The sequence below is a fragment of the Cervus canadensis genome, chromosome X (genome assembly GCF_019320065.1).
Source record: "Cervus canadensis isolate Bull #8, Minnesota chromosome X, ASM1932006v1, whole genome shotgun sequence".
Taxonomy (NCBI): domain Eukaryota; kingdom Metazoa; phylum Chordata; class Mammalia; order Artiodactyla; family Cervidae; genus Cervus; species Cervus canadensis.
The window spans coordinates 38,026,783-38,052,810 of record NC_057419.1 but is presented as its reverse complement, the minus strand read 5'-3'; the positions used below and the strand labels follow the sequence as shown (position 1 = coordinate 38,052,810).

At 38.5% G+C, this 26,028-nt stretch overlaps 1 protein-coding gene across 7 annotated transcripts in view; it reads right to left on the bottom strand.

Annotated features, from left to right (window-relative positions):
• TAF1 (TATA-box binding protein associated factor 1) overlaps nt 1-26,028 on the bottom strand; it is a 76,517-nt gene that overhangs the window by 38,058 nt on the left and 12,431 nt on the right. For 4 of the 7 annotated variants that reach the window (XM_043458217.1, XM_043458218.1, XM_043458212.1 and 1 more), the window contains exons 5-28: nt 25,263-25,504; nt 24,648-24,866; nt 24,028-24,258; nt 23,476-23,683; nt 22,099-22,275; nt 21,612-21,739; nt 21,407-21,514; nt 21,117-21,290; nt 20,208-20,381; nt 19,869-19,973; nt 17,347-17,547; nt 17,036-17,177; nt 16,526-16,656; nt 15,771-15,851; nt 11,637-11,786; nt 11,338-11,457; nt 10,889-11,064; nt 9,946-10,124; nt 8,270-8,483; nt 7,653-7,818; nt 6,125-6,336; nt 2,711-2,819; nt 2,414-2,512; nt 1,945-2,122 (exon numbers count right to left, since the gene is read on the bottom strand). In XM_043458217.1, the coding sequence (XP_043314152.1) occupies nt 1,945-2,122; nt 2,414-2,512; nt 2,711-2,819; nt 6,125-6,336; nt 7,653-7,818; nt 8,270-8,483; nt 9,946-10,124; nt 10,889-11,064; nt 11,338-11,457; nt 11,637-11,786; nt 15,771-15,851; nt 16,526-16,656; nt 17,036-17,177; nt 17,347-17,547; nt 19,869-19,973; nt 20,208-20,381; nt 21,117-21,290; nt 21,407-21,514; nt 21,612-21,739; nt 22,099-22,275; nt 23,476-23,683; nt 24,028-24,258; nt 24,648-24,866; nt 25,263-25,504 (3,924 nt within the window). The remainder of the gene's footprint in view (nt 1-1,944; nt 2,123-2,413; nt 2,513-2,710; nt 2,820-6,124; nt 6,337-7,652; nt 7,819-8,269; nt 8,484-9,945; nt 10,125-10,888; nt 11,065-11,337; nt 11,458-11,636; nt 11,787-15,770; nt 15,852-16,525; nt 16,657-17,035; nt 17,178-17,346; nt 17,548-19,868; nt 19,974-20,207; nt 20,382-21,116; nt 21,291-21,406; nt 21,515-21,611; nt 21,740-22,098; nt 22,276-23,475; nt 23,684-24,027; nt 24,259-24,647; nt 24,867-25,262; nt 25,505-26,028) is intronic. The other 3 variants (XM_043458215.1, XM_043458219.1, XM_043458213.1) reach the window with 2 other exon arrangements.

Genomic DNA, 26,028 nt, shown 5'->3' with positions numbered 1-26,028 from the left:
TACCAGGAAGGAACAGGAAAGGCTTGTTGTGACTGACACTTGAGCAGTATCATTAATGAAGAGAAGTCCACCAGGTAGATAGTATTGTAGAAAAACATTCCAGAGGGAGGAAGAAGTGTGCAAAAACATTTAAGTAAGCAAATTCATGGAAACATGAAGCAACACATTTCACAACAGAAATTACAAGTAGTTTTGTACAACTGGAATACAGGTATGTGTGTGGAAGAGAAACCGGAAATGGAACTTGGAAAGGCTGAATGGGACATATTACAATGGTCTCATAGGAGATACAAAGGCACTGAAGATTTTAAGCTAGAGAGTAATTTTTCAAACTTGTATATTAGAAAAAAAAATACCCTGTCAACAGTGTGAAGAATTAAGGCAGGCAGCAGAGAGAAAGTCTGGAAGCAACTGCAAGAGGTCAAAGAAGAGATGACAAGGGCTTCAACTAAGACAGTAGCAATGGAGACCAAAAGGAAGGGAATTTGTTCCAGCAAAATTTAGAATGTACAATTTATGGAACTTAGTGATCTACGAGTGCAGGAGAGGCAGAGTGAATCAACGATGACCAATATTTCTAGGTTGTATAACTAGAAGGATAGTAATACCACTGATGGTGGTACTATTATCATCATCATTTGGGTATAAGGAAGAAAGAAGATTGAGATAGAGGGGGATGGAAGGAGAAAATCATTTCCAAATTTTTACTAACATTGCCTCTAAATGACCCACAGGTACTTCAAGCTCTGCATTTTCAATGTCAGCTCTTACCTCCCATTCCCCTTCCAAGCAGATTTTTTTTATGCATTTATGCTTGCCAACTTGAATGATAGTTGGGCCTAACAAATTTATTCTTTCTTTGTATGTGTCTGGTACTCTGCTAGGCGCTTGGAATAGAAAGATGAATAGTCTCTCTAGGAGGTCACAAAGTGGTAGGAAAATCAAATATATAATCAATTATATGTAACACAATAAGAGCTATAAAAGTTGATTTAATTGTGCTAAGGAGGCACAGATGATTGAAAAATGGGTACCGTGGGCAATATGAATACATCTTCATGAAGCGATGATATGAGCTGGTCTGGAAATATGAATGGAAAGAGAATAAAGGGCATTCCTTACAAAGGGCAAAGACTGTGCAAAGGAATGAAGACATGGGATAGGATATTTAGTGAAATACAATGCTGAGTGTGGCAGGAATCTATATCTATAGTAGGTATAGGAGCCAGTCACTGGAGATGAGACTAGATAAATGGGTCAGGCCTGCTTGTGAAAGGTATTAAAATCTAGGTACACTATTGTCCCATGTGTACAGGTGAGAAAATGGAAAAGGTTATAAGATGTTAAATAAGACATCTAAGGTAATTCAATTATTAAGTGCCATAGTTAATCTGTACCCTTAATCTCTACACTTATAGACGAATCTGTGCTCAAGGATACAACTGGAAATCAGAAAATTTTATCCTTTACATGCAGAAGCTGTATGTACTATATCTTGAACTCTTTAAGACTCAGAAAATAGATTTCTTCCTCCTTGTCTTTTCAGTCTTTGAGCAAAGTGGACATATAACAGCCCCTATAACATATTTGTAGATCAAATCAAAGATAAATAGAGTCACAAGCACATACTTTATGGGGGTTCCATCCACACTGAATGCCTCTTCTATCTACCTAGGCTCACCTCTTCCTCCCATACTCCCCATGCAATTGTTTCAACAGATTAAGACTCCAAATTCTCCAGAGGATACATTAAGTGGGAATAAAAAGCAACAATATCTGTTAAATGATTAAAAACATACATTATCTGATTTTCATAACCCTCAAATTCACTAGTACATTGTAGGTCCTTTCCATCAGTCCAATCTAGTCTGAATCTAGGACTAGTAAGGAATTAAAAAAGGATCTGAAAGGTGACCTTTGCAGTCAAAGACAGATGATTCTTACCATTGTAGGTTGCACTATTTTTCACAATTAGCTCCAAATGCTCCCTGAACTCTTCCCGAGATGGGTAGAGGCGTTTACGCACATTTTCACGGAGTGTCTGTAAGTCCATCGGCCGGGTGATGATCTTGTAGTAGTCCTTTACGACCTTTGCATTGACTGGAGTGTGGAAAGGGTATGTCTGTGCAAACAAGAGCCAGCACCATCCATGAGCAAAGAACATTTGCCATAACCAATTCCTCAAGACTCTCTCACATCTTACCTGTCTCTACCTGGCCATCAACTCTCAAAGGAATCTCTCTAGATGGAGCAAGTCTGACTGTTTCCTCTACTAACTGTTAAAAAATAAACAAACTAAATCCCAAAGAATAAGGAGTTTGAGGTTCTTAGGATTATACTGGCCTCTATCTGAAATCAGACAGAACAAAGGGCCTTGCCATCCATACTGTAGACCTGAATGCAGTGAACTCACATTCGGAAGATCTCTCATGTCATTGATGATAGACTCCAAAATGGATGACAATGTCACCATGGGGTCTGTCCGGCGCCGGTGAATGGACTTATGAGGTCTCTAAGGAGAAACAAAATATCAGAATGCTTCTTTAAATTAAAAAAAAATACATTTTGGAAACCTTGTAATGAGCAGTACATGTAATTCTCAGGGCAATACCACAGGGAGAATCTAAGGCTGTTATCAGGGCCACGGCTTAGGACTGGGGGAATTAATGAGAATCCCATCTGGTCAGAAAGCAGCAATGCAGATACTCACATTCAAATAGTCACAATGAACAGTAGTTCCAACTCGCCGTTTCTTCTTGGGAGGAAGTTGCTGCTTAGGGAACTTGAGAACCAGAGATTTTCTGCGAACCTCATCTGCGCTGTAATAATCATAACACTTTCATAGCATGCAGTCCCTATTTCTAGCCCCCAGAAAAAAAGCAACCACAAAGAAAAAGCCCAAAGTACCTGAGCATGAGCCTGGGGAGTAAAAAGCCAAACTAAAGGCCAGACATCCACATCCTAAGGCTCAGATCGGGCAAGACCTCATAGTATCTCCAAATAAATAAAGAACTAAGCAAGCCACAAGTTCACCTCAGTTTCCTACTTGGAAGATAAAGGAACTAGGCTAAAGGAATTTCCAGAGTCTTTCCATCTCGAATATTCTATCTCAGGATAAAAGGGCTAGGAAATTTAACTTATTCAGAATAGAAACAAGGAAGAAATTAAAGCTTGTTTGAAAAGAAAAACTAGGGACTTCCTTAATGGTCCAGTGGTTAGGACTCCATGCTCTCACTGCAGGAGGCATGGGTTCAGTCCTTGGTTGGGGAACTAGGATCCCGGATGCCACACGGAGTGGCCGAAAAGAAGAGAAAAAAATAGTTTGAGTTCCCTCAATCATTAAAAGCCCAACTACCTACTTCCCTTTAATCATATGAGATCAAGATACTATATTTCCTTTTTCTAATGTGCTTTAAAACATGACTACTATAGATGCTGATAAATTAACAAGGATAGGAAAAAACTCTCAAATCTAAACAGAATAAGTGAATATAACTACATATTAAATTAAAAATTACATACTCAAAAAATAAATATATTTTGAATATAATACCCTGACTGTCAAAAAAGAAAAAAAAAATACCCTGACTGTCAAGTCCTGTGGCATATAATCCAAGGACAACAAATTACAGAAAATATCTTGAATCTACTTTACATGTTTGTTGTTGGTAGTAGTATGTGTGCTCAGTTGCTCAGTCGTGTCTGACTCTTTGCGACCCCATGAACCGTAGCCCGCCAGGCTCCTCTGTGCATGGGATTTTCCAAGCAAGAATACTGGAGTAGGTTGCCATTTCCTTCTCCAAATTCTCAAACTATCTTGCACATATCACAGGATGGGCAAATGTATAAATACACTGATGCTGGGAACCAAGAGGATATAAATAAAACAGAAAAAGAATAAAACTAAATGATGTACAAATAGAGGTGATACAATGTTTTCACTGATTTTAATTAAATCAAGAACCTAAAAAGTGTAAGCTAAAAATAAAATGCAAACTATAGCTAAAAAACAGAAAAAGATGAAGAATCAATAGATATAATTTGTTTTGGAAGTATTGATATGAGGTTGTGACTTACAATATTTGTATATTTCCTAGTTCTATCTACTAAGAACCTAGAAGCAGTGACATCTCAGTGGCAATGAGGATACTTAACACCTAGATATTGGTTCCAAAATACTATTCCCCAATAAAAGGAACCAGGACTCCCTGAGAAAGAGCTGATTCTGGGTCTGGGACAGAGAAATTTCAAGGAAAGCCTGACATCTAGTGCCAGAAAGCAAAGAAGTTTGCAAAATTTATAGGTTCATTTCAAAAGGATACAGGTTCTGGCTTGAAGGGATCAAATCTGGGACAATCTGAGCAACCAAATTAATAATGATGTTAATAGATTTTAATATATTATAGTTTACAAAAGGAAGAATTTCAGAATCCATAGTAATATTCAAAAAAAGAGGGAGAAGCCCTGCTTTACAGAATGCCACTTAGTGTAAAGAATGATAGAATTAGAAAAACAATGAAGCAACCCCCTATGTAATAAATGAGTTAGGTAATGATCATCAATGGATGTTAAAACTATTGAGAGAAATATTGTAAGAGAACAGGATATTCACCCACAAATTAATTACAATGGGAAAAAAAGTATCTTTATTATAGAGGAATCTGAGTATTACCACTTTAATAAGATGATCAAAATACTGAGGAGCATATACTGACATTATATGCTTTTTCATGTGGTGCGGTAAATGCATAATATTACTTCTGCTGCAATCTTGCCAAAGATAAATATACATCAACACAAAAACAGACACATCTAAAATGTGGAATATTTTATGAGACCATTGACCTGGACTTTTCGAAAAATTCAATGTCATGAAAAACAAGGTGGGGAAGACAGTTCTACATTAAGAGAGATTCAAAATACTTGATGTTTGAACTGGAATTGATCCTGAATGGAAGTAGGGTGTAGGCAATAAAGAATATTGAGACAACTGGGGAAATCTGAATAAGGACTGAATATTAGATACTACTGAACTAATGTTAAATTTCTTAGGTGTAGTAATAGTATCATGTTTGTGCATGCTAGGTCACTTCAGTCATGTCCAACTCTTTGCGACCCCATGGACTACACAGCCTGCCGGGCTCTACTATCTATGGGATTTTCCAGGCAAGAATATTGGAATGGGTTGTCATTTCCTTCTCCAAGTATCATGTTTGTTATATCCTTATTCTTTGGAGATGTGTGCTAAAGAATTTGAGAGAAATGTCATGATGCCTACAACTTCCAAATGTTTCAGCAAAAAAGAAAACGTTTTAGATACAAAAAGATGAAACAAATGTGACAAATGTTAACAGCTGGTGAATTTAGAGAAAAAACATACTATATTATTCCTTCAGCTCTTCTGTAGGTTTGCAATTTTCAAACTAAAAAGTTGGGGGGATTCTTTTTTTAATTTAAAAACTTTTCTCATTGTACAGCAGAAACCAATACAACATTGTAAAAAATGAATTAAAAAAAAAAACTTTTCTATTCTTTTTTTTTCATTTATTTATATTAGTTGGAGGCTAATTACTTTACAATATTGTAGTGGTTTTTGCCTGATTTGTTTGAACCCGAAGGCAATAAATATTCAGTTAGAAAAAAACTTTTCTACTTGATTATCAAATTCTCTGAGGACAAGGGCTAGGTAAGTGTAAGCATAGTCTGTCTCCTCAATCTTTTTGGCTGGTCCATTATCAGAACATCTGAGATCAGGGACCTTACAAATATTACAAGTGCCTGGAATCAGAACAGGAAGAGCATTTAGTACATACCAGGTACTGTACTACTTGCTTTATATAGTCTCCTTCATTTTACCTTCATAGCTACCCTTGAAAGGATGATTTTATTTTGCAAATAAGGAAACTAAGACTCAGAAAAGTTGAGTAGCGTGCCCAAGGGCAAGTGGGTGGTGTAGCCTAATGAGTGCTTTACAAGACTATAATTTCCATTACTGGCAACAATTACTGAGGGAAGTCCATTAAAGTTCCTATGTCCTCAGTTCCACTTCAGAGAACACATCACATCCACCCCTGCCCCCCACCAATATCGCCAACCTCCAACAGATCTCTCCCACTGCTCTTACCTCTCAATTAGCTGTTTCCCTAGGACAATCTTGGTCCCTTCAACCTTGATAAGTTCCTCATTATCATTATGAATGACTGTCTTTTCCAACTCCTCCTCCTGCTCCTCTGTCATGGCAACAGGGTTGGAAGGGGGTGCATTTGTTTGATAATAAAGAGGGCAGAATTTGTTTGTTCTCATGTGCCCAATGGCACCACAAGCCCCACATTTCAGCTGTAAAAGGGAAAGTATCAACATGTCAGAGGTAAGCAGGCTTCTTCATGTTAGCTTTAAGAAATACACAGAAGGCAGAAGAGAAACAAAGGCAGGCCCAGAACTTTTATTCTCACAGACTCGGTACACACCTTTCAACCAGAAGCCACCGAACAAAAGTACATGTATGGAAATAACATATTAAAAACAAAATGAAATCCAGAGACTGAACGTTACTTTAAAAATCAAATGAGGAAGAAAAGGCAGAGGATTTTTAACCCAACTTAAGTTGTAAACTATGCAAACATTAAAAATGCAGAAGGCTATTGGAAGCCCAAGGTTGCATTCAGAAGCACAGGCAGCCAGAATGAGTATATTCCCAGTCTCAAGGAAAAGGCTTAATAATACTAAGTCTCTTGAAATTCCCTGGCAGTCAGTGGTTAGGACTCTGTTCTCACTGCAGAGGACCTGGGTTCAATCCCTGGTTAGGGAACTAAGATCCTACAGGCAATGCAGTGCAGCCAAAAAAAAAAAAAAAAGAGAGAGAGAGTAAAAAAACACACACAACACTCCACACACATAAAAAGCCGAAACAACAACAACAAAACAAGTCTCCATCTTAGTTGTGCAACTGCCCTGTCATCTGTAAAATGGGATCAATACTGTATCACATAATATCACATACAAGAAACATTAGAATACTTAATGAGCTCAGTACATGTCAACAGCAGTTCACATTTGTTGAGAATTTTACCAGGTATAAAATGCTTCCCATGTATTACATTCCTTAATACAATACCATTGTGAGATAGGTATCATTTTAAAGAAGAAAAAATAGGTTGGAGAGGTTATGGTCACAGAGTTACTAAATGGCAGAAGAAGAACCTGAACCCAGATCTTCTGTTTCCAAGTCCACGGCTCTTTCCACTGTACCACAGTTGCCTCATTTTGTGATGCACTGCACAGTGATACCTAAACTATGCAAAGCAACCTGTATTGTATGTTTTCTCAGTCACTGCTTTTAATACATGCAATTTAAAAACAAGATGTGTCTACATATGTACATAAATATACATGTCAAAAAAACCCACCACACCTGTCTCAACTCATAGAAAATATTTTCAATGGATGAAGCATAAAATGACACCCAGTGACACTAGATTAAATCTGGTATTATCAGTTCCAGTTGTAATTATAACACCCAAGTGGCCACATCAGTTCAAACTAGCTTTCCATAATACTGCCTTCATTCGCAGTAAGGTAGGATGCCAAAAGCTAAGGGAAAAGGTATGCTTTCTTTCTCTGCTTTGTTAGTTATGATATTACACTATACTTACTTTTAGGTCAGGACGCTCCTTCATTTTTTTGGGCTTCTTCTCAGGAGGACCCTTAAGCTTCTCCTTTTCCTGGTTTCGCTTAAGTCGCCTCAGTTGCTCTTGAATCCTCCGCCGTTCTTTTCGCATCTCTTCTCGATGTTGTTCATCAAAAAGGGCAAATTTTCGACTATATAAAGGGGAAAAAAATTCACAGATCCATAAGCAAACTTAAAACCAAGAAAACTGTCCTGATAGCAAACATCTCAGAACTAAAATAATACTGAAACAAAAGGGGCTACATGGCATTCCCACTTAACCTGCTCATCAGTCTTCCATGTGCAGAGGTACCTCTCTCAGAATGAGGACCCCCTAAGATTTTTGCCAATCAACCAACAAAAACACAAAGGACCCAGCGAGAACTTAAAACATGCCTTTATTTTACAGCAAACTGGGGATTCTCCCTGTGGTCTGGCTCTGTTCAAACCCAAAGTTCTAAAGGCAAGATGGTTCTCAATTAACACAGATTTCCAGGGACAACTGTGCAGAATCTTGTCACTAAAATCAAGTATCCATCCTCACCCCCTTCCCCATCATTATCATTCTCCTTATCACACTGGTGAGTGGGAAGTCAAACTCACATGAATTCCTCGTCTTTTGTGGTCCGTATGCGCACATAGGCATCAATGACAGCTGGCTTTCGGACCGTCTCACAGCGAACATATTCTTTCCCCTCCTCATCGCGAAACGTGCGATAAATCTTGAGACAACGGCCAGTGGCAGAAGAATTAAGGCTTGTCACAGAAGCAGTGTCATCATCTCTGTGATTGTTTCCTGATGCTGCTGAGCCTGCTGCTGCAAGGAGAAAAAGATTTCTACACAGTCCCCCTACCACCTAAATGGCTAGTTTCTTGGGGTTGAGTGGAGACCCCCAAACTCAACATGCCACAGAACTATTGTTCTATAGAAAGCATCAAAGTCACCACCAGCCCCAAGGATACACTAGTTGTCCTTTCCTGACTTCATTTTCATTTTATCACTGTCAATGCTCCCATTTTTATAAGTACAGAAAGTTCTGAGAGGATCTCAAAGACACACGTTTGTCATATGGAGGACAGCAGAGCAGTAGCTGTATTTTGATTTCTTTGAACAAATGCACCAAAGGAAAATCCAAGCAGGAAGTAGTTGATGATCACATTATAGAAAAGCACCCAAGCACTGGGGATGGCGGGGGTGGGGGCTAGGGCGCGGCAGGCAGAAATGACACCACAGAAAAACTCCAGAGTCTTAAGGCCTAGAGTATGCTTCTCAAACTTTAATATGAATGAACAGGAATCATCTGAGGATCGTGTTAAAATACAGATTCTAATTCAGCAGGTTTGGAGTGAAACCTGAGACTGCATTTCTAACAAGCTTCCACATGATGTAGACATTGCTGGTCCAAGACCACAATTCGAGGAAAGGCTTTATCACATCTTTACAAAGTAGTCAGAACAACTGAATCACACAAAGCTTTTACAAAGGGAAAACAAAGGAAAGACTACTGTAAGTGTAGTCATTTAAAACGTTCATCTTCAGCCTTTATCCTCTCTCAGTATCTACATCCAAGTTCTCAATTGCCTCTTTGACATCTATACTGGGGAGTGTCATAAGGACCTCAAAATCCACATATTATACCTTTCCTTCTTAAACCTGCTTCTTTTTCTGAAATGTACTACCCTAATTAATGGTACCACCATCTTTACAGCAAGCCAGAGTGAAACCTTAGCATGACTTTGATCTCTCTCCTTTTTTAGGTCATTCCTAATGACCACATCTCAAACCAGTTCAGGCCTTCATCATCCCCACCCTCAATTTATGCAATTTAGGGTTGGTGAGTTTAAACTCTTTTTAGAATCTAAGACTCCTCTGAGAATCTTCTGAAAGCCATGGATCTTCTCCTCAGAAAAAGTACACCTGTACTGATTTCTACATGTGATTTCAGAGGGTTCATGAACAACCCCCAAATCTATTAAAAACTCTTACCCTCTAGGATGAATGCCCAGAAAGCTCAAGTGATGTACAGCCATGATCGTCTTGGTTTGGCCAGGCCTGATACAAAGGCAGTAGCAGACTGGCAGCATCTCTTCAATTTGTGCCCCACAGACATATCTAGAGTCCAGTTTGCAGCATCTCTCTACTTCATCTATGGGCTTTTCTATACTCATCTCCTACTTTTCCTGCCTCCATCTTTACCTTAGTTATTAGTGGGCAGTTATTTACAATTTTTCAATCTTTCTTTTTTTTGTCTGTCTATCTGTAAAGTCACTACCCTCACCCAATAGCATCCTCTGTAGTTCCTTCCGTTCCTGCTCCTCCCGTTCACGTGACAGCTGAGAGCTGGTTTTCTTATTTTGCAACATGTTCTCTATGTTTTTTCCCATTTCCTCAAAGTCACTGTCTTCAGCTGAGCTGCTGTCTGTGTCAGTTGATAAGATTTCGGTTGATGATAAAACCCTAAAAAGACAAAATAATATTAAATTTAAAAGGAGGGGAAACATAAGTTTTTAAAAAGCTGAAGAAACAATTTTAGTTTAGGCAAGAGTAGGAAATTGAGAAATCAACCTTAAAAGAGAAATATTCAAAATCCACTAAGACATGGGACCCTGAACAGAAGAGCTCTGCAAGTTTTCCTAGAAATTCAGTCAATGAGGCAAGTTCAAAATATGAAATAGTATAGCAACTCTTTCAGAATTCTTGGAAAAAGCCTGAGAAACAACAAATCAGCACAGTGGTTATTTTTAATAGGGCATTATCATCCTCTAAACACTAAGCCTCCAAAAAAAACCCCCACAATCCCCTATCACCACTGTAATGGCTGCCAGGCTCAAGTAGGCCACAAGATTTGCCATGGAACCTAGCACTTCTTGCCACTGAAAACCTCTGCCAGGCCTGGATGGGAGTGGAGATTGGGGAAGAATGGATACATGTATATGGCTGACTAAGTCCTTTCCTGTTCACCTGAAACTATCACAACATTGTTAATTAGCTATATCCCAACACAAAATTTAAAAAAGCAAAACAAACAAAAAACAAAAACTTTGCCTATTGTTTTGAAGAGAGTAGGTACCACAGCACTATCATGAATAGATATCACCCTGAAATCTCAGATACCTGACCACCTAGTCACATTTTAGGTGACCTTCTCTCCCCTATAAAATAATGTCTGAGACCCCCTCCCCTTTCCAGCTTAGATCTCCTGCAGTACTAAAACAACACACTTGTTCTGCAGGTCAAAGATGCGCTGGCATTCCTCTTTATAACGCTCTTGATGCTCAGCCACAGAAAACCTTGATCCACGGGCAAATTTACTCATGGGTCCCTCTCCAGAGCGGGCTTGTTCTGTTGACATTGTGCGTACTACATCGATCACTTCCCAGCGGGACAACTTCTTAATCTACAAGAGAGAGACACACACACAAATCATTCAGAGATTTCAAAGGAAAAAACCAGGGCACATGGTTAGAAAGCTAGATAAAAAAAAAAATCACCCAAAGCAGGTTAGACAGAAAGCTTTGAGAAAGCTAACTCCTGAAGAAGTCTCTAAGATTCAGTCTACCACAACCTAAACTACAAAATTCTCCAGATAGTTCCTAATATCTGCCTCCAAGCTTTCCCCTCTCTATAAAGAGCCCCAGGGAGCCTCTAAGTGTTCCTCTTCCATGCCCACCTCTTCCTCAGGCACACCAAATTTACGTAGAAGTTGCTTGGCATTTTTCAGTGAAAGGCGACGGAGGTCTGCATCTGTTCCTGTCACTGTCTTCTTCACTGGCTGAGGCTCCTTATCATCCTACCTCAGAAACAAAACAAGAAAGAATCCTAGTAAGCTGAACTCTTTATAATAGGCATCTAAGATATACTGTTAACATTTCCATGGCTTCCCAGATCACCATCCATTCATCTCCATCCCTTAACCTCTATTTCTTCCTTCCCTGATTTTTCACCTTCCAGAAATTCAGACAGTCTCACCTTCTGCTGTGTTGGTTTGTTTGGAATCTTCACATAGGAGAATCCTTCACCACATCCTGTGGGATCTGCCACCCCAGTCACCTCCAGGAGACACTTGCCCTTCATGGCAGCAATGAAAGCCCGTGTGGTGTTCCAAGGAGCAGTGCGAACCTGAGGTATGAAAAAAGATTCAAGGGGTGGTGAAAAACATTTGCTATATATCTAGCCACACTTAGAAGGTGGGGATAATAACAATAATGTACAATCTGATGCTTTCTTAAACTGTTCACAGAGATCAATAGCTACATAAAGCTGCCTAGGACACAGCCTGTTCTTTTCTATGGTACTTAAATCATGATAATAAGTAAGAGGTCAAAGTCTCAGTCAGTTTAAGTAGGAATATATGGAAAAGCGGTACCCTCCTCTTCAGCTCCATATCCGTTGGGTTTGACTGAGAGTTCTCAAAGATAGTGTTGTCCCCACCCTCATGATTTTCAAAGAGTTAAGTTAGACTGATGACCACATTTGATTGTTTAATTGCTCAAATACCTTCTTTAGAATGACCCATATACATACTCTCCCAATTAGATGATAAACAAGCTCTACAAAGTACTGCCCCCAATCTCAGTAGCAATAAACCAAAGTGTATTCCACCTCTGCCACAGGTTTGGTCAAAAAGACCTGTCCTCTCCTAGAACCATAAATGGTGTTTACTGACACATAAAATAAGCAGGCAATTAAGACAAGGGGAATGTGCTTGTCCAAACAGACCAGAGAAGGTTTATATAACTAGCTTAGCTATAAAGTGGCCAATTCTCTATTCAAGATTCAATCTTGAAGGCCGTTCAAAAGAATCTTTCATTTCGGAGATTCTGACATCCACTCATTGTTCACTCCAACCTCAAAAGTACAGTACATACAACAATGCTTCTTTACTCACTCTGCCTGACCTCACTGACAAGCATTCACTCATTTAACAAATATTTATTGAATATCTACATGTCAAGCACTACTTTCTCAGGGGCCTAATGTCAGTGAGGGAGAGACAAATAAACCAACCGGATCCAATACTGCATGATCAGTGCCATGACAGGAAAACAAAAAGTGCTGCTGCTGCTGCTAAGTCACTTCAGTCATGTCCGACTCTGTGCTATCCCATAGACGGCAGCTCACCAGGCTCCCCTGTCCCTGGGATATGTATACAAAGAAGGAAAGGATGGTGATCCAATCTAAATTAAGGGTAGGAGTGAGGGCAAGAGTCAGGGAAAACTTCCAAAAGAATATAACTTCCAGATGAAGGTCAGATGATAGAGGAGTGAAAAGGAAATATTCTAGGCAGAGGGAATAACAGTTGCAAAATACTAGAAAGCAGCAGAAATAAATTTAGGGAACTGAATGAACTTTAGTATGTTTGGAGCTTAAGAGTATAAGATGGTCAGTGACAGATGAGAGGAGATGAGAGCTATATTACAAGACCAAAATCACATAAAGTCTTGTGAATAACGTTACGGATTACTTCCTAAAACAAATGAGGACCCAAAGGAAGTCCTTGAGCAAGAGTGATATGATCAAACTTTTGTTTTAAAAGATCAATTAATTTTTTGACAAACGGTACTAGAATAACTGGACATTCATATGCAAAAAGATGAACCTTAATCTAAACACTTTGCACTCTAAACAAAAATTAACTCAAAATGAATCTAAACCTAAGATCTAAAACAATAAAACCTTTAGAAGAAAATAAATCTTTGCGACTTTGAATTAGATAAAATTTTTGACCTGACACAAAATCCATACGCATCAAAGGAAAAGATTTACAAGTTAGACTTCTGCTCTTCATAAGACACTGCTAAGATAATTAAAAGACAAGCCTTAGATTGGGAGAAAATCTTTGTAAATCATATATCTGATAAAGGACTGGGACCCAGAACTCTCAAAATTCGAGAAGAAAACAAGTAACTAATTAAAAATAAGAATGGGCAAGAGATAAATAGATCCTCAACCAAAGAAGATTACTGGATGATAAGCACATAAAGATGCTCAACATCTTTAGCTATCTGGGAAATGCAAATTAAAACTGCAATGACACACCCACTATAGGTGGGCAATAATAATAATAAATGGAAAATAACAAGTGTCGACAAAGATGTGGAAAAACTGGAATGCTCATACACTGCTAGTAGGAATGTAAATGGTGTAGCCACTGTGGAAAAGTCTGGCAGTTCCTCCAAAGGTAAAACAGAGCTACCATACAATCCAGCAATTCCACTTCTAAATATTTACCCAAGGGAAAAAAAAAGAAACATATGTCTATATAAAGATTTATACACAGATATTCATAGCAGTTTTATTCATAATAGCCAAAAACTGGGAACAACCAAAATGTCCTTTGACAGGTAATTAAACAAACTGTGATACATCCATACTATTGAATATTATACAGCAATAAGAGTAACAAACTATTAATACACACAACCACCTGGATGAATCTCAGCATAATTAGAGTGAAGAACACAGACAAGAAAGAATGTATACTTTTAACAAATGGTACTGGGAAAACGTACAAAATAATAAAGATGGACCTTTACTTTACACCATATACAAAAATTAATTCAAAGTGAGAAAGACTGAAATGTAAGAACTAAAAATGTAAAACTCTTAGAAGAAAAAAAAACAGAGAAAAAGCTTCCTGACGCTGGATTTGGCATTGATTTCTTAGATGTGGAACCAAGAGCACAGGGACAAAAGTAAAATAGGTAAACTGTACTAGCCTACATTAAAATGTAAAATTTCTCTGCATCAAAGGACACAACAAAGTGAAAGGCAACCTACAGAATGAGAGTAAGTATTTGCATAACAAACACCTGAAAAGATGTTAATACCTAGAATATGTAACTCCTACAACTAACTCAATCACAAAAACAAACAACCCAATTCAAAAATGGGCAAAGGACTTGAATACACGTTTCTCAAAATAAGACATACAAACAGCCAACAAGCACATGAAAAGATTCTAACTATCAGGGAAATGCAAATTGAAACACCACCAAGATATCACCTCACACCCATTGAGATGACTACTTTTAAAAAAACAATAAATAACAAATGCTGGTTAAAGTGTGAGGAAACTGGAACCCTTATACATCATTGATAAGATGTAAAACAGTGCAGATGCTTTGGAAAACATTATGGAGGCTCCTCAAAACACTGAAAATAGAACCACCATGTGATCCAGTAATTCCATTTCTGGGTAGATATGCAAAAGAATTGAAAGCAGGGTTTTGAAGAGATATTTGCATGCCCCTGTTCACAGCGGCACTATTCACAACAGCCAAGACATGGAAATTAAAAAAAAAAAAAAGACATGGAAATAATACAAATGTCCATCAATGGACAAATGGATAACCAAAACAATATTCCATGGTTTGTGTGTGTGTACATATATACCAGAGAATATTACTCGGCGTAAAAGAGGAAAGAAATTCTGACATATGCTACAATATGAATGAGTATTAAGAATATTATGCCAAATGAAATAAATCAGTGACATAAAAACAAATATTGTATGATTCCACTTAGGCGAACTACCTAGAGTAGCAAAATTCATAGGGACAGAAAGTAGAAGGGTGGTTGCTGGGGACTGGGGGAGGGAAAAATAGGGGAATTACTACTTAATGAGTAATCAAGTTTCAGTTTTGCAAGATGAAAAGAGTTCTGGAGATTGGCTGAACAGTGTGAATGTACTTTAACACTATTGACTACACACATAAAGGTTTAAGGTGATAAATTTTATGTTACATGTATTTTACCACAATTTAAAAAAAGAGTACATATAACTGTATGATTTCACTTATCTAAAACTCTAAAAAATACAAACTGATCTGTGACAGAAAGCAGATCAGTGGGTGTCAGGGGACAGGGAGGGTTAGAGAGAAAGGAGGAGAGGGGAGAAAGGGATTTTAAAGAGGCACAAACTTGTGGAGGTGACAGATAAACTCATTATCTTGTCATGACAATTTCACAGGTATAAACATGCATCAAAACGTATCAAATAGTACACTTTAAACATGTGCCATTTACTGTATGTCAATCATCTCAATAAGCCTGTTTTTTTTAAGGATAAATGGGATATACTAATAAAGATTAAAATCTCACCTCATCATCAATCTTCATCTGGAAATCTTCCTCATTTTCCTCTTCTGGAGCAAAAAAGGACTTCTCACCATAGCCAGCATCCTGGAAGAGGACAAATCCGTGTGTAAGTCAATCGATAAATTGGAAAATGCAAAGCACAAGTTTCACCAAATACCAAGTACAGAACACCAACGCACAGTTTTGCATAGAGAATGGAATCTGTAAAGTCTTAGGTATACCTATCACCACTCTACATCCTTAAGCTAACATATGTGGATAGTTAAGGCCCATGAGGAAGCTGAATAGAGATGCTCATTAACTCAGTGGGAGACAACTGTGCTGTCCCACCCCAGCTAGATCTTTCCTATTTTGGCCTTATAAGGACATTATGCTTCTCCAAACCACACGTCCAGCACAATCAGCATCTCTGCCCACCTGGAAGGCTGTGGAAAACAACTAAGAAGCGCTTTCCTTGCTTATACACCTGTCTTACAAAGAATAGAGATTAAAGCCATCACCCAAATGAATGAGCAACCATTTTCAAAAGCAAAACAATATTCCCTAAGTCCTTCACTAAGCCTTTCCACTGGTATTTATCTACAATGTAGTTTACCCCAGAATGGGTATACACGGAGTACCTTATACAGTTTGACTTTTGAAATAATTAGTAGTAATCTAGTATGCATCATTCCTAAGCTAGTGAGAAAAGTTCTTCACCCTCATCTCTCTGAAAAACACCCACAGGCATAGGTGGTGCCTAAAAGGAAAGTGTTCACCTTCAGTCGCTGCTCTGCAGCTATCATGCTGTAATAAGCACAGCACTGCTCTGGAGACACCATAGCCCTGATCTCCTCTTCAGTTGGTAAACGAAAATCAGACTTCAGCACCCACCAGTTTGAATCCATGCCTAGAAAAGATAAGAGAAAATGAGACCATTTGGAATTCGAAAGGCCCTTTCATTGCCATTAACAGGGACAGCAAACCAAGACTGAACCAGGCAATGTCCCAGAAGGTATCGGGCTTAGCCAGTTTGAATGTCTGGCCAAGAAAAATCCTGCTGCTAGGTTTCCTATGTCTAAGACATCAACAATCACACTGAATTTCCTGACAGGCAAAATTAAATTAGCAATCAGAGCCTCCATAATTAGAAGATTTGCTACCTCCTTTTTGATGACTTCAATTTTTTTTTTCTATTTTATTAGTTGTATGCTTATCCTTTAACTGGAAGCCTTAATCCTTTCTTGGAAAGAGGCAGAGAGAACATATAATCAGTCACAACTGATGACCTGTGCGTTTGAAGTCAGCGCAGAGCTTTAGCCTCTTCCGGATGCTGCTTTCTGAATGAGAAGGAAAGGCTTTTTTTATATCTTCCATTCGGATCCGCCGTGGGCGATCTTTACTCTTCCAGAACAGGCGATAAATAAAAACCTGCTCAACATACCAAATTTTTTTTATTTGGCAAAATAAGGATAAAATTCCTCACCAGGGCCCCTTCCCCTGCTAAGCCCGTGATATGCTTTATCTTCCCTGATATGGCCCCAAATCCAAATATCCTTTTATGTACATCCAGACCCCCTCCCTATCCTCCCGTTCTTACCTGGAGAAAGTCTCGAATATGAGTATTGGCCCTTTTGGAGTTGGGCCCAGGAACTTCAAACAAAGGGCACTGCTGGCCAACCACAAAAATATCCACTAATTCCCGAATATAGTAACCTTGTCTTGTGCGAATGATAAGGAAGTCAGTTTCTGGCATCTTATGAAGATAAATTGGAGCACGAAAAAGGTTGTTCTCAAATGCCTAACAAAAATAAAAACACAAAAGTAATATAAAGAGAAGCCCTGGAAATTTAGTAAACTCATGAGAACAGAAAATCAAGCTTGTTGGCTCTCCATCCCCATTATACCATCTAAGGTCTATCGATTAACATAAATTAAAATATGGAATATCAAATGGGATTAGACAGATAATTTTCCATCCCCATTATACCATCTAAGGTCTATCGATTAACATAAATTAAAATATGGAATATCAAATGGGATTAGACAGATAATTTTTTACCCATTGGTCACCTTTAAGAGTCAGTAGTGGGGAAATTATAGGATTTGACACTATAGATGACACTGGCTATGCTAGCTCACTGTATGATGTCAGACAAGTCACTTAATATCTATGAGCTCAATTTTCCTCATCTACAAAATGGAGATACTTAAAACTCCTATACTCACAGGATTACCATGAAGATTACATCTGAAAATCACTTTATAATCTAAAAAGTACCATACTGCTTATCCTGGACCCCAGCAGAGCCCCTGACATAATATGTGAAATCAAAACATTTGTTAAGTAAATTAATTAAAAAACAACTAATCAATTAGAAACTATGCTTAAAAAAGACAAACTGAAGATGCAGGATGGAAACATTTGAGCTTGTTTAAGTGGCAGCCAGATGAGGATCAAACTGTCATTAAGAACCTGTCATTAAGATTCTAAGGAAAGACTTCTCTAAAAAATCAGAGAAGTAGACAGAAAGAGGGAGGATCTTCAATACATAGGTGTGGAAAGAACATTCTAATGTGGAAAGAGTCACAGGGGAAGATGAAAAAGGATATCTGAGAGACTACAAAAGTAGCCACAAAAGGGTAGGAACTGGTAGAAAACTTCAACAGAAAGTTATAGGGACAGGAACTCTAGGAACAGTATGAAGGTGATAACTCAAAATCTGGTGGAAATGGATTACAGATGCAAAGGATTAAAAAAAATGTGCTTTGTAGATGCTTTAAGAGAATAAGCAATAGAAACAATGGGATAAACTAGGTACAAGAACAGTTAAATTGGTTAAGATTGCCAAGGGAAATAAACTGGGGAGGGGGTGAGGGAGGAAACAAGGTAGTAGAGTGCTAAAGATTTCCTCACATCATTTGTGGACCTCTATACCTTCCCTTAACAAAGTATGTAAAAGCCAGGTTACCAGAAGGCATTTCCATACCCATCAGAACAGAGAGGGGAAAAACCATTTCACTATAGCTGGGGTGTGGTTCAATACTCAAAATGACCACAACTAATATAATCGAAACACACCAATCTTACACATACAAATGAAACATTCATAAATTAACTATAGTAAATTATTAATCCAGTTGACTTCCCTATGCCACCCAGATGTTTCTGGACTTCTTACCACTATGTATTTCCAAAAGACTATTTAAAATTTAACTTATAGAATAACGTAATTAGGAGCCAGTTTTAATAAAAAGATGCAAAAACAAATTTTTGGATTATAATGATTTTTGGCTTATATTGTTCTTTCCCATACTTTATTTTTTTTTTTAATTAATTTTTATTGAAGTATAGTTTCTTTACTGTTAGTTTCTAATGTACAGCAAAGTGAATCAGCTATACGCATACATATATCCCCTTTTTTTGGCATTTCCTTCCCATTTAGTTTACCACAGAGCAATGGGTAGAGTTCCCTGAGTTAGATAGTAGGTTCTCATTATTTATTTTACACATAGTATCAATAGTGTATATATGTCAATCCCAATCTCTCAATTTGTCCCATTCAGCCCCCAGTCTTCTTAATTTTTTAAAAGCAAAATTCTCTGCCAGACAGAAAAGTTACCAAAAATCACTCTCTTTAATCTGAAAACATTTTTTCCCCCTTGGTGCTTAAGGAAGCATTTACATCAGATCCATTCTTCCTGGTGGAGTCTTCCTTGATGCCTCATGTCTACCCCAACTTACAAAACTCTGGCCAGGTGCCTCTCACATAGCGCCCTCAGCCACAGTCTTTATCACTCGTATGTAATTGTCTGTTTACTTGTCAGCATCTTTCGTTAAGTTGCAGGCTCTGAGAAAAGGACCGTTGTATTTTGCTCATCATTGAATGCCCTAGGCAGTGCTTGGCACATGCTGGATGCTCAATCAATATTTGCTGAATAAATTTAATTATGCTATTCTTTTTTTTTTTTTTAATTTTTTTATTATTAGTTGGAGGCTATGTTCTTTCCCATACTTTAGTTAAACAGTATCTTAATCAAATAGAATTGGTTCTTTCTGAGCTGACTAGCTCATCTGTCAATTTCCTTAGGAAAAAGATATAGCAGGAAATAATTCCTCACCTGCAGCAACTGTCCAGGATGGAGTGAGCCTAGAAAAGGAGATGTATGGCAGTAAACAGTTTCTCCATATTTACAATCTGGGGCTCCAGGATCTTTTCCGGGTTTCTATAAGGAATGCAACAGACCGAGTTACTATCCCAGAATATAATCAATAAGCCTAAATAAAACATTCCATGAGCATAGCATTCTACTAATATTACTAACTGCAAAACAGATACCATTCCTTTCTCCCAGTAAATTTCTAATATTAAAAATATATATATATATGTTCACTTATGGTCACTGAATATTTAACTACAATTATTTATTAACAACAAAGATTTTTCTGAGAAGACTCACCCGCTTATAGTAGTTTTTTATCTTGGTTGCCATGCCAACTTGCATCATTAATGGTCCATTTTCCTCACTATATTCTGCAAGAATAAGATCTCCATCTTTGCCTGTGAGGTCTTGAGGTGTGCGCATGAAAAACATCTCTCCACCACCTGAAGCTTGCCTCTCTTGTTCTCTCATCTGCCAAGAACAAGGAGAATACAGTACAGCTACTGACAGGACAATAATTACACACAGTGATATTGTTCATTGAGACATCAAAAACTTTACTTGCTTTTTTTTCTATTTTATTGCAAAAATGTTTATGCATAAAGTCAAAACTATGAACACTTATTATCCCACCACTTATATATTACTTTATATTTTAGCATATTTGTTTTAGCTATATCAATAGATTTTGCTGAAACCTTTCTCCTTTTTTTTATTTTTGGCTGAGCTGGGTCTTGGTTGCTGTGCACAGCCTTTCTCTAGCTACAGTGAGTGGGGACTACTCCTTCACTGTGGTGTGTGGGCTTCTCACTGTGGGTGACTTTTCCTGTTGCAGAACACTGGACCTAGAACACGCAGGCTTCAGTAGTTGTGCACAGGCTTAGCAGCTCTGTGGGATATGGGATCTTTCCAGACCAGGGATTGAACCCATGTCCCCTGCATTGGCAGGTGGATTCTTAACTACTGGACCACCAGAGTAGTCCATGAACCATTTTTTAAAGTTGCAGTTATCATGACACATTTTACTGTATTTTCACATGCATCTCCCAAGAATAAGGATGTTCGCCTAAATAACCACAATAATATTTTATCACTTCTAAGAAAATGGACAATTTCCTAAAAGTATCTAATATCCAGTCCATCTCACCCATTGGTATTCCAATGCCTTTTATAGCTTTTTTTTTCCTAACCAAGATTCAATCATACCTTTGCCTTCTTTTTGATGTGCTTTAGCAAGGGCTGGACTGAGTGCGGACCTGGCTGAGATAGTGCCCCAAAAGAGTACTTCTTCAGAGGTGGGCGATGGAACTGCCGGAGTTTGATGGGCCCCATGTGTGTAGGAAAGAAGGGCTGCCGTAATTCCACAGCAGGAATTGAATGCTAAGATAGAAATATAAGGGTTCAAATTGAACTCCAGTCAAAGCAAGATTTACTCATGTCTACACCAAAACAAAACAGTGGTTCCCATTCACCACAGAAAAAAATGCTAATTTTACCTGAATAATATTTCCTCCAAAGGTGCCTCGAAGACCTTGTTGCTTAGGGTAGTAATATTCATCGTTGGAGAGATTCCATGGATCTTTCACTTCTGGTTGAGACATGTTCTAATGACAAGTTATCAAATAAACCTTAGTCAGACTACCCTTCTTCATTACCTTTCTTTGTTCTTCTAAACACCAAATCCCTTTTCCCTTCACAGACCTGCTGTGGTTCCTCCTTGATGACTCCTGTTTTCCCTAACAGAATTCGACTCTTCTTCAGAGATGATTCCTTCTTACTCTCCTTGGAGGGAGAGTTCGAAGTAGCCTCTTCCTTCTCATCCGGAATTTCTAAGGAGGAAACAAGTTACCCTGGAGTTGTTATCCCTGAAGATTCACCTTTCCTACTGACACCTTTGCAATTCCTAACCAGATTTTCATCTCCCCCAAGACCACTTCTAATCCAACCAATCAAACTACACTCCTGACATCTCCAAGGCACTACTTTCCAACATTTCTACGTTATGAGTTTTCCCTAAAACAATACACAATATTAGAAATTGACAGCCACAACTTTGCTGTCTCAAACTGCTATCTAGAAGCTTCCAGTCTTGACCTTCCCAACCCTTCTGATTTCCTCCTGCCCGCTGACATTAGGACAGCAAGCTATCAGTTATGGAGAAGGAACACTGACCCAGCCAGTACCATACCCAAAATGAGGTTCTCATCATTGGGATCAAGTGTCAAAATAGGAGGCTCCAAGAACCGGGGCATGGCCTGAGCATCCCAAATGATATTGTCCTCCCAACGTCCGTATACCAGCTCCTCATTGTCAATGGGAAAAATGGAGTACCAAGGCTTGTCATCATCCAGCGTTGCTGCAAAACCTAGTCAAAACAGGAGGAAAGAATAAACAAAACATTTCATGCTCCCTTCAATTCTAGCAAAGGGAAAAGGAGTAAATGCTAGTAGTTACTCATGTAGCTACTGAAAAGGAACCTACTGCAACAGTGTATTTCTCACTTTTAAAAAATGTTGCAGACAAAAATGTTCACTGCAGTATTTTTTATAATAGTCAAAATTTAAACAACCAAATATTTAACATCAGACTGATTAAATGAACTATGGTAATAAATAATACGGCAAGATATGCTAACAACAAATGTAACAAAGTATATTTAAAATACAACAACTAAAAATTATGAAGATATCCATATATGACTACTATGCAACCAATAAATTATTTCTTATATTTAAAAAATAAGACATTTTTGGTTTTCCAGTGAATTACAAAAGAAATCCAGATTAACACAAGAAAATTTAGAAAAGACAGAAAAGATATAAAAAATACTGCACAGCTATCTGTGATCTTACAAACTAGAAAGAACCACTGTGAATCCCATGGTATTTTCCCTTTCAGTAAATTTTCTGTTTATATAGTGTGCTTTTTTTTCACTTATGCAAACAGGATATTAAATATGCCACTTCATATCTGGGCTTTTTTTTTCCATTTAAAATGAGTTTCCCATGTCATTAAACATTTTTATGAAGAATTTTGAATGACATAAAATAATGTTAAGTAAAAAGCACAACACGTAAAACTGTACCTCTAGGAATAAGCTCAGCTACATACACATACAAGATAGAACACTGAAAGCATAATACACCAAAAAGGTACAGCTGACTGTCTCTAGAATTACCAGTTATTTTTGACACTGCACTATATTTTCAAAGTTTTCTACATTAAGCATAGCATACCTTTTTGTGTGTGTGCATGTGTAGTTAAGGAGGGAAAAAGCAAATTCTAGAATGATAAAGGGGTCTTTGGAAACAAAAGTAGACTATAAAGATAAAACCATTATTATATCTCAGAAATATTTTTAACTTCAAAGTACTTTTCACATTTTTCTAATGAGAAATCAGAGTCCATCCTAGCTCATTAATAGTGTTAAAAAATCACAGACTAGAATCAAGGCTCAGATCCAAAACATTTCACTGTCCCTCAGCAGCAAAGATCACAGCTAAGCTTACTTAGGATGACTGAGGTGAAGGACAGTGTGCTGGACACAGTGGGCACAGATGCAAACCTTGTTGAACATTGTAAGCCATGGCATTCCTAGTCATGCTGGAAGGAAGCCAGCCTGCCAGGCTAGCACGCTGTGGTTTTGTCCCTTTGTGTTTGACATCCTCCCCATCCCATATGATATCATCCTCCCAATGCAGTTGTGTCACCATCAGGAAGTTTTCATCGGCCAGAAGATCAGTGCCACTGCTTTCCTCAGGTATCCCGTATTCCTACAGAAGTAGGGGAAGAACAACAAATCCCTGAATGGTCACTGGTCAGAGTTCCCACTCCAAATCCCACAACAGATACATCAGATACATCAAATGTGGTCCTGACTTGAGAGACACACCTGATAATGAAGGAGTATCTGCCTCCTCCCACTCCTAGTCTGGCACAACACTCATTTCACAAACAAGAATCCTTGCAATAGGGCCAAGTTGCCAGGGTGATATACCACACCAAACAAAAGGTTTAGACACCTCAATCTCCCACCAAAGAAACCCTACTCAGTGTCTCCCAAATTGTAAAGTAATACTGATAGGGCTCTGGGCACAGTGATTCCTTTCTTACATACCGTGTTGCTTACGTCCATCATTCTACATTTCATCACAGGTTCCTGTTCCATCTTTCTTAGTTTGAAGCCATAGTCAAACCCACTGCCATCTTCAGGGACACCCAGCATATCATACCACAGTCGAGCAGGCCCATAACGCCACTCAGCCACTCTTGGTTTGGTGTCTGTCACTTTATCTGTATCTCCAGTTGACTGGGAAAACTTGGATTCCACAGGTGCCATCATTGTGATCTGTAACAGAACAAAGTAGAAGGGGAGGTAGACATCCTGATCCCAGATGCCCTAAGGCTATAGGGAGTCAACAGGCAGGAGGGGGAACTTAGAGGAGCCATAAGGATGATTCTTGAACAGGACTGGGGTTAAAATGCAAACAATGGAGGTATATCATGGCACACTCTGCCTATCATTCAACTTTCCTATTCACCAGTATATCACCATCTGCCTGCCCACAATACTTCTCTAATACAACAGGGAAGGGACAGCTACTGGGGCTGAAATCATGATTACTTAACGATAATCGGCACAGGACACTAAGGTGTTACTTTCAATTTAGACATAAGCTAGGAAGAACTCATTTGTTGCCCTCCTGGGTCTTAATTCCAGATCTCTATTTTGCCTACTTCATCATCAGAGAGACACTGCTCTGGAGGTGGTGGTGGGGCATAGTCATAGTTCCACAAAGATTTCTGGTTGACTTCTGATTCTACTGAGCACTCCGTCTCCTGGATCTGCTCTTCCTGTATCAGTTCACGGTGTTTCTTCTTCCTCTTTCTCCGAGCACTGCGCCAAACAGATGGGACATTCTTTCCTGGTCCAAAAAGACGTAGGAAGCGCAACACCTAAAACACAAAACATGTTTCTGTGTAAGAGACCCAATGTCAGATAGGAAGACAGTAGCTCTGAGCTAGAACTCCTTTGAGAAGTCTACTCAACTGTGAGGGAGGGATCAAGAAATGCCAAACTCAGATTTACAATACCAACCAAGAAAGTAAAGTATTCCTTAATAATTTGGACTAGTTCCTTTAAGATGGAAAGGACAATTCCTAACGAGAACTATATAAATCACATGTATTAATATGATCAAGGCATAAACCTTTAAAAAAGACCCAATACAATATCACTGAATAAGGAAACCTTTACTTTCTGCTTATTCTATATTCAATATTTCAACAACACAACTCAGTATTTACAAGAGGGCAGTGGTTTGGAATGTGGGCATTCCCCACCGAAAGTACCTTCCCAGGACGAAATTCTGGGAAAAGTTCTGTGACACTCGGCAACAGCTTGGTGGCATCGTGCTGCATAATCCCAGCCAATGGTAGGGTCAGCTTTCCATCCTCAGATTCTGTCTGTGTTGCTTCCTGAGGTCCCATCTCAGATTCTGAGTCAGAGGAACTACTGAAGTCCACTTTCTCTGAGGCCAAAGAGGAAGGGGCAATGATGGAGGGCAAGATGATGCCTTCTCCATCTTCAGACACTGCAACAAGGAAGAGAAACCCCTTTGGCATGTAACCGTGAGCATATTTCCTCAAATTCAGCCAACACCCACTCTAGGCTTAAGCATGGCTCAATGGCAGGGAATACAGTTCTAAGCACCCAGATTACGAGGTATGCAACCCGGAAAACTCATTCCAACTCATTATCTCCCACCATCCACAACTCACCTTGTACCTGGTACCCTGGGGTTGTGATAAGAGAAAACAAACACTATTACTACATTTACTACTTTCTATATTAGGTTAAAGAAATGTGACCAAGAGAAAAATTACATAACACTTTTATACCAATCAGGCCTTATCATGTCCGATTCAGGGACTCATAAACTGGAAACATTTAAGCCCACGGGGTAATGATGAAATTACTTAGAGTAAAACAAGATCTAAGACACAAAGTTACCAAATGCTACTTAGCCTGCACACTAAAAAGGAAAGGGCTTAAAACTCTACTAGGAGACATTTAGGTTGACATAAGCCTCAAAACACTAGAGATCAAAGACACTGC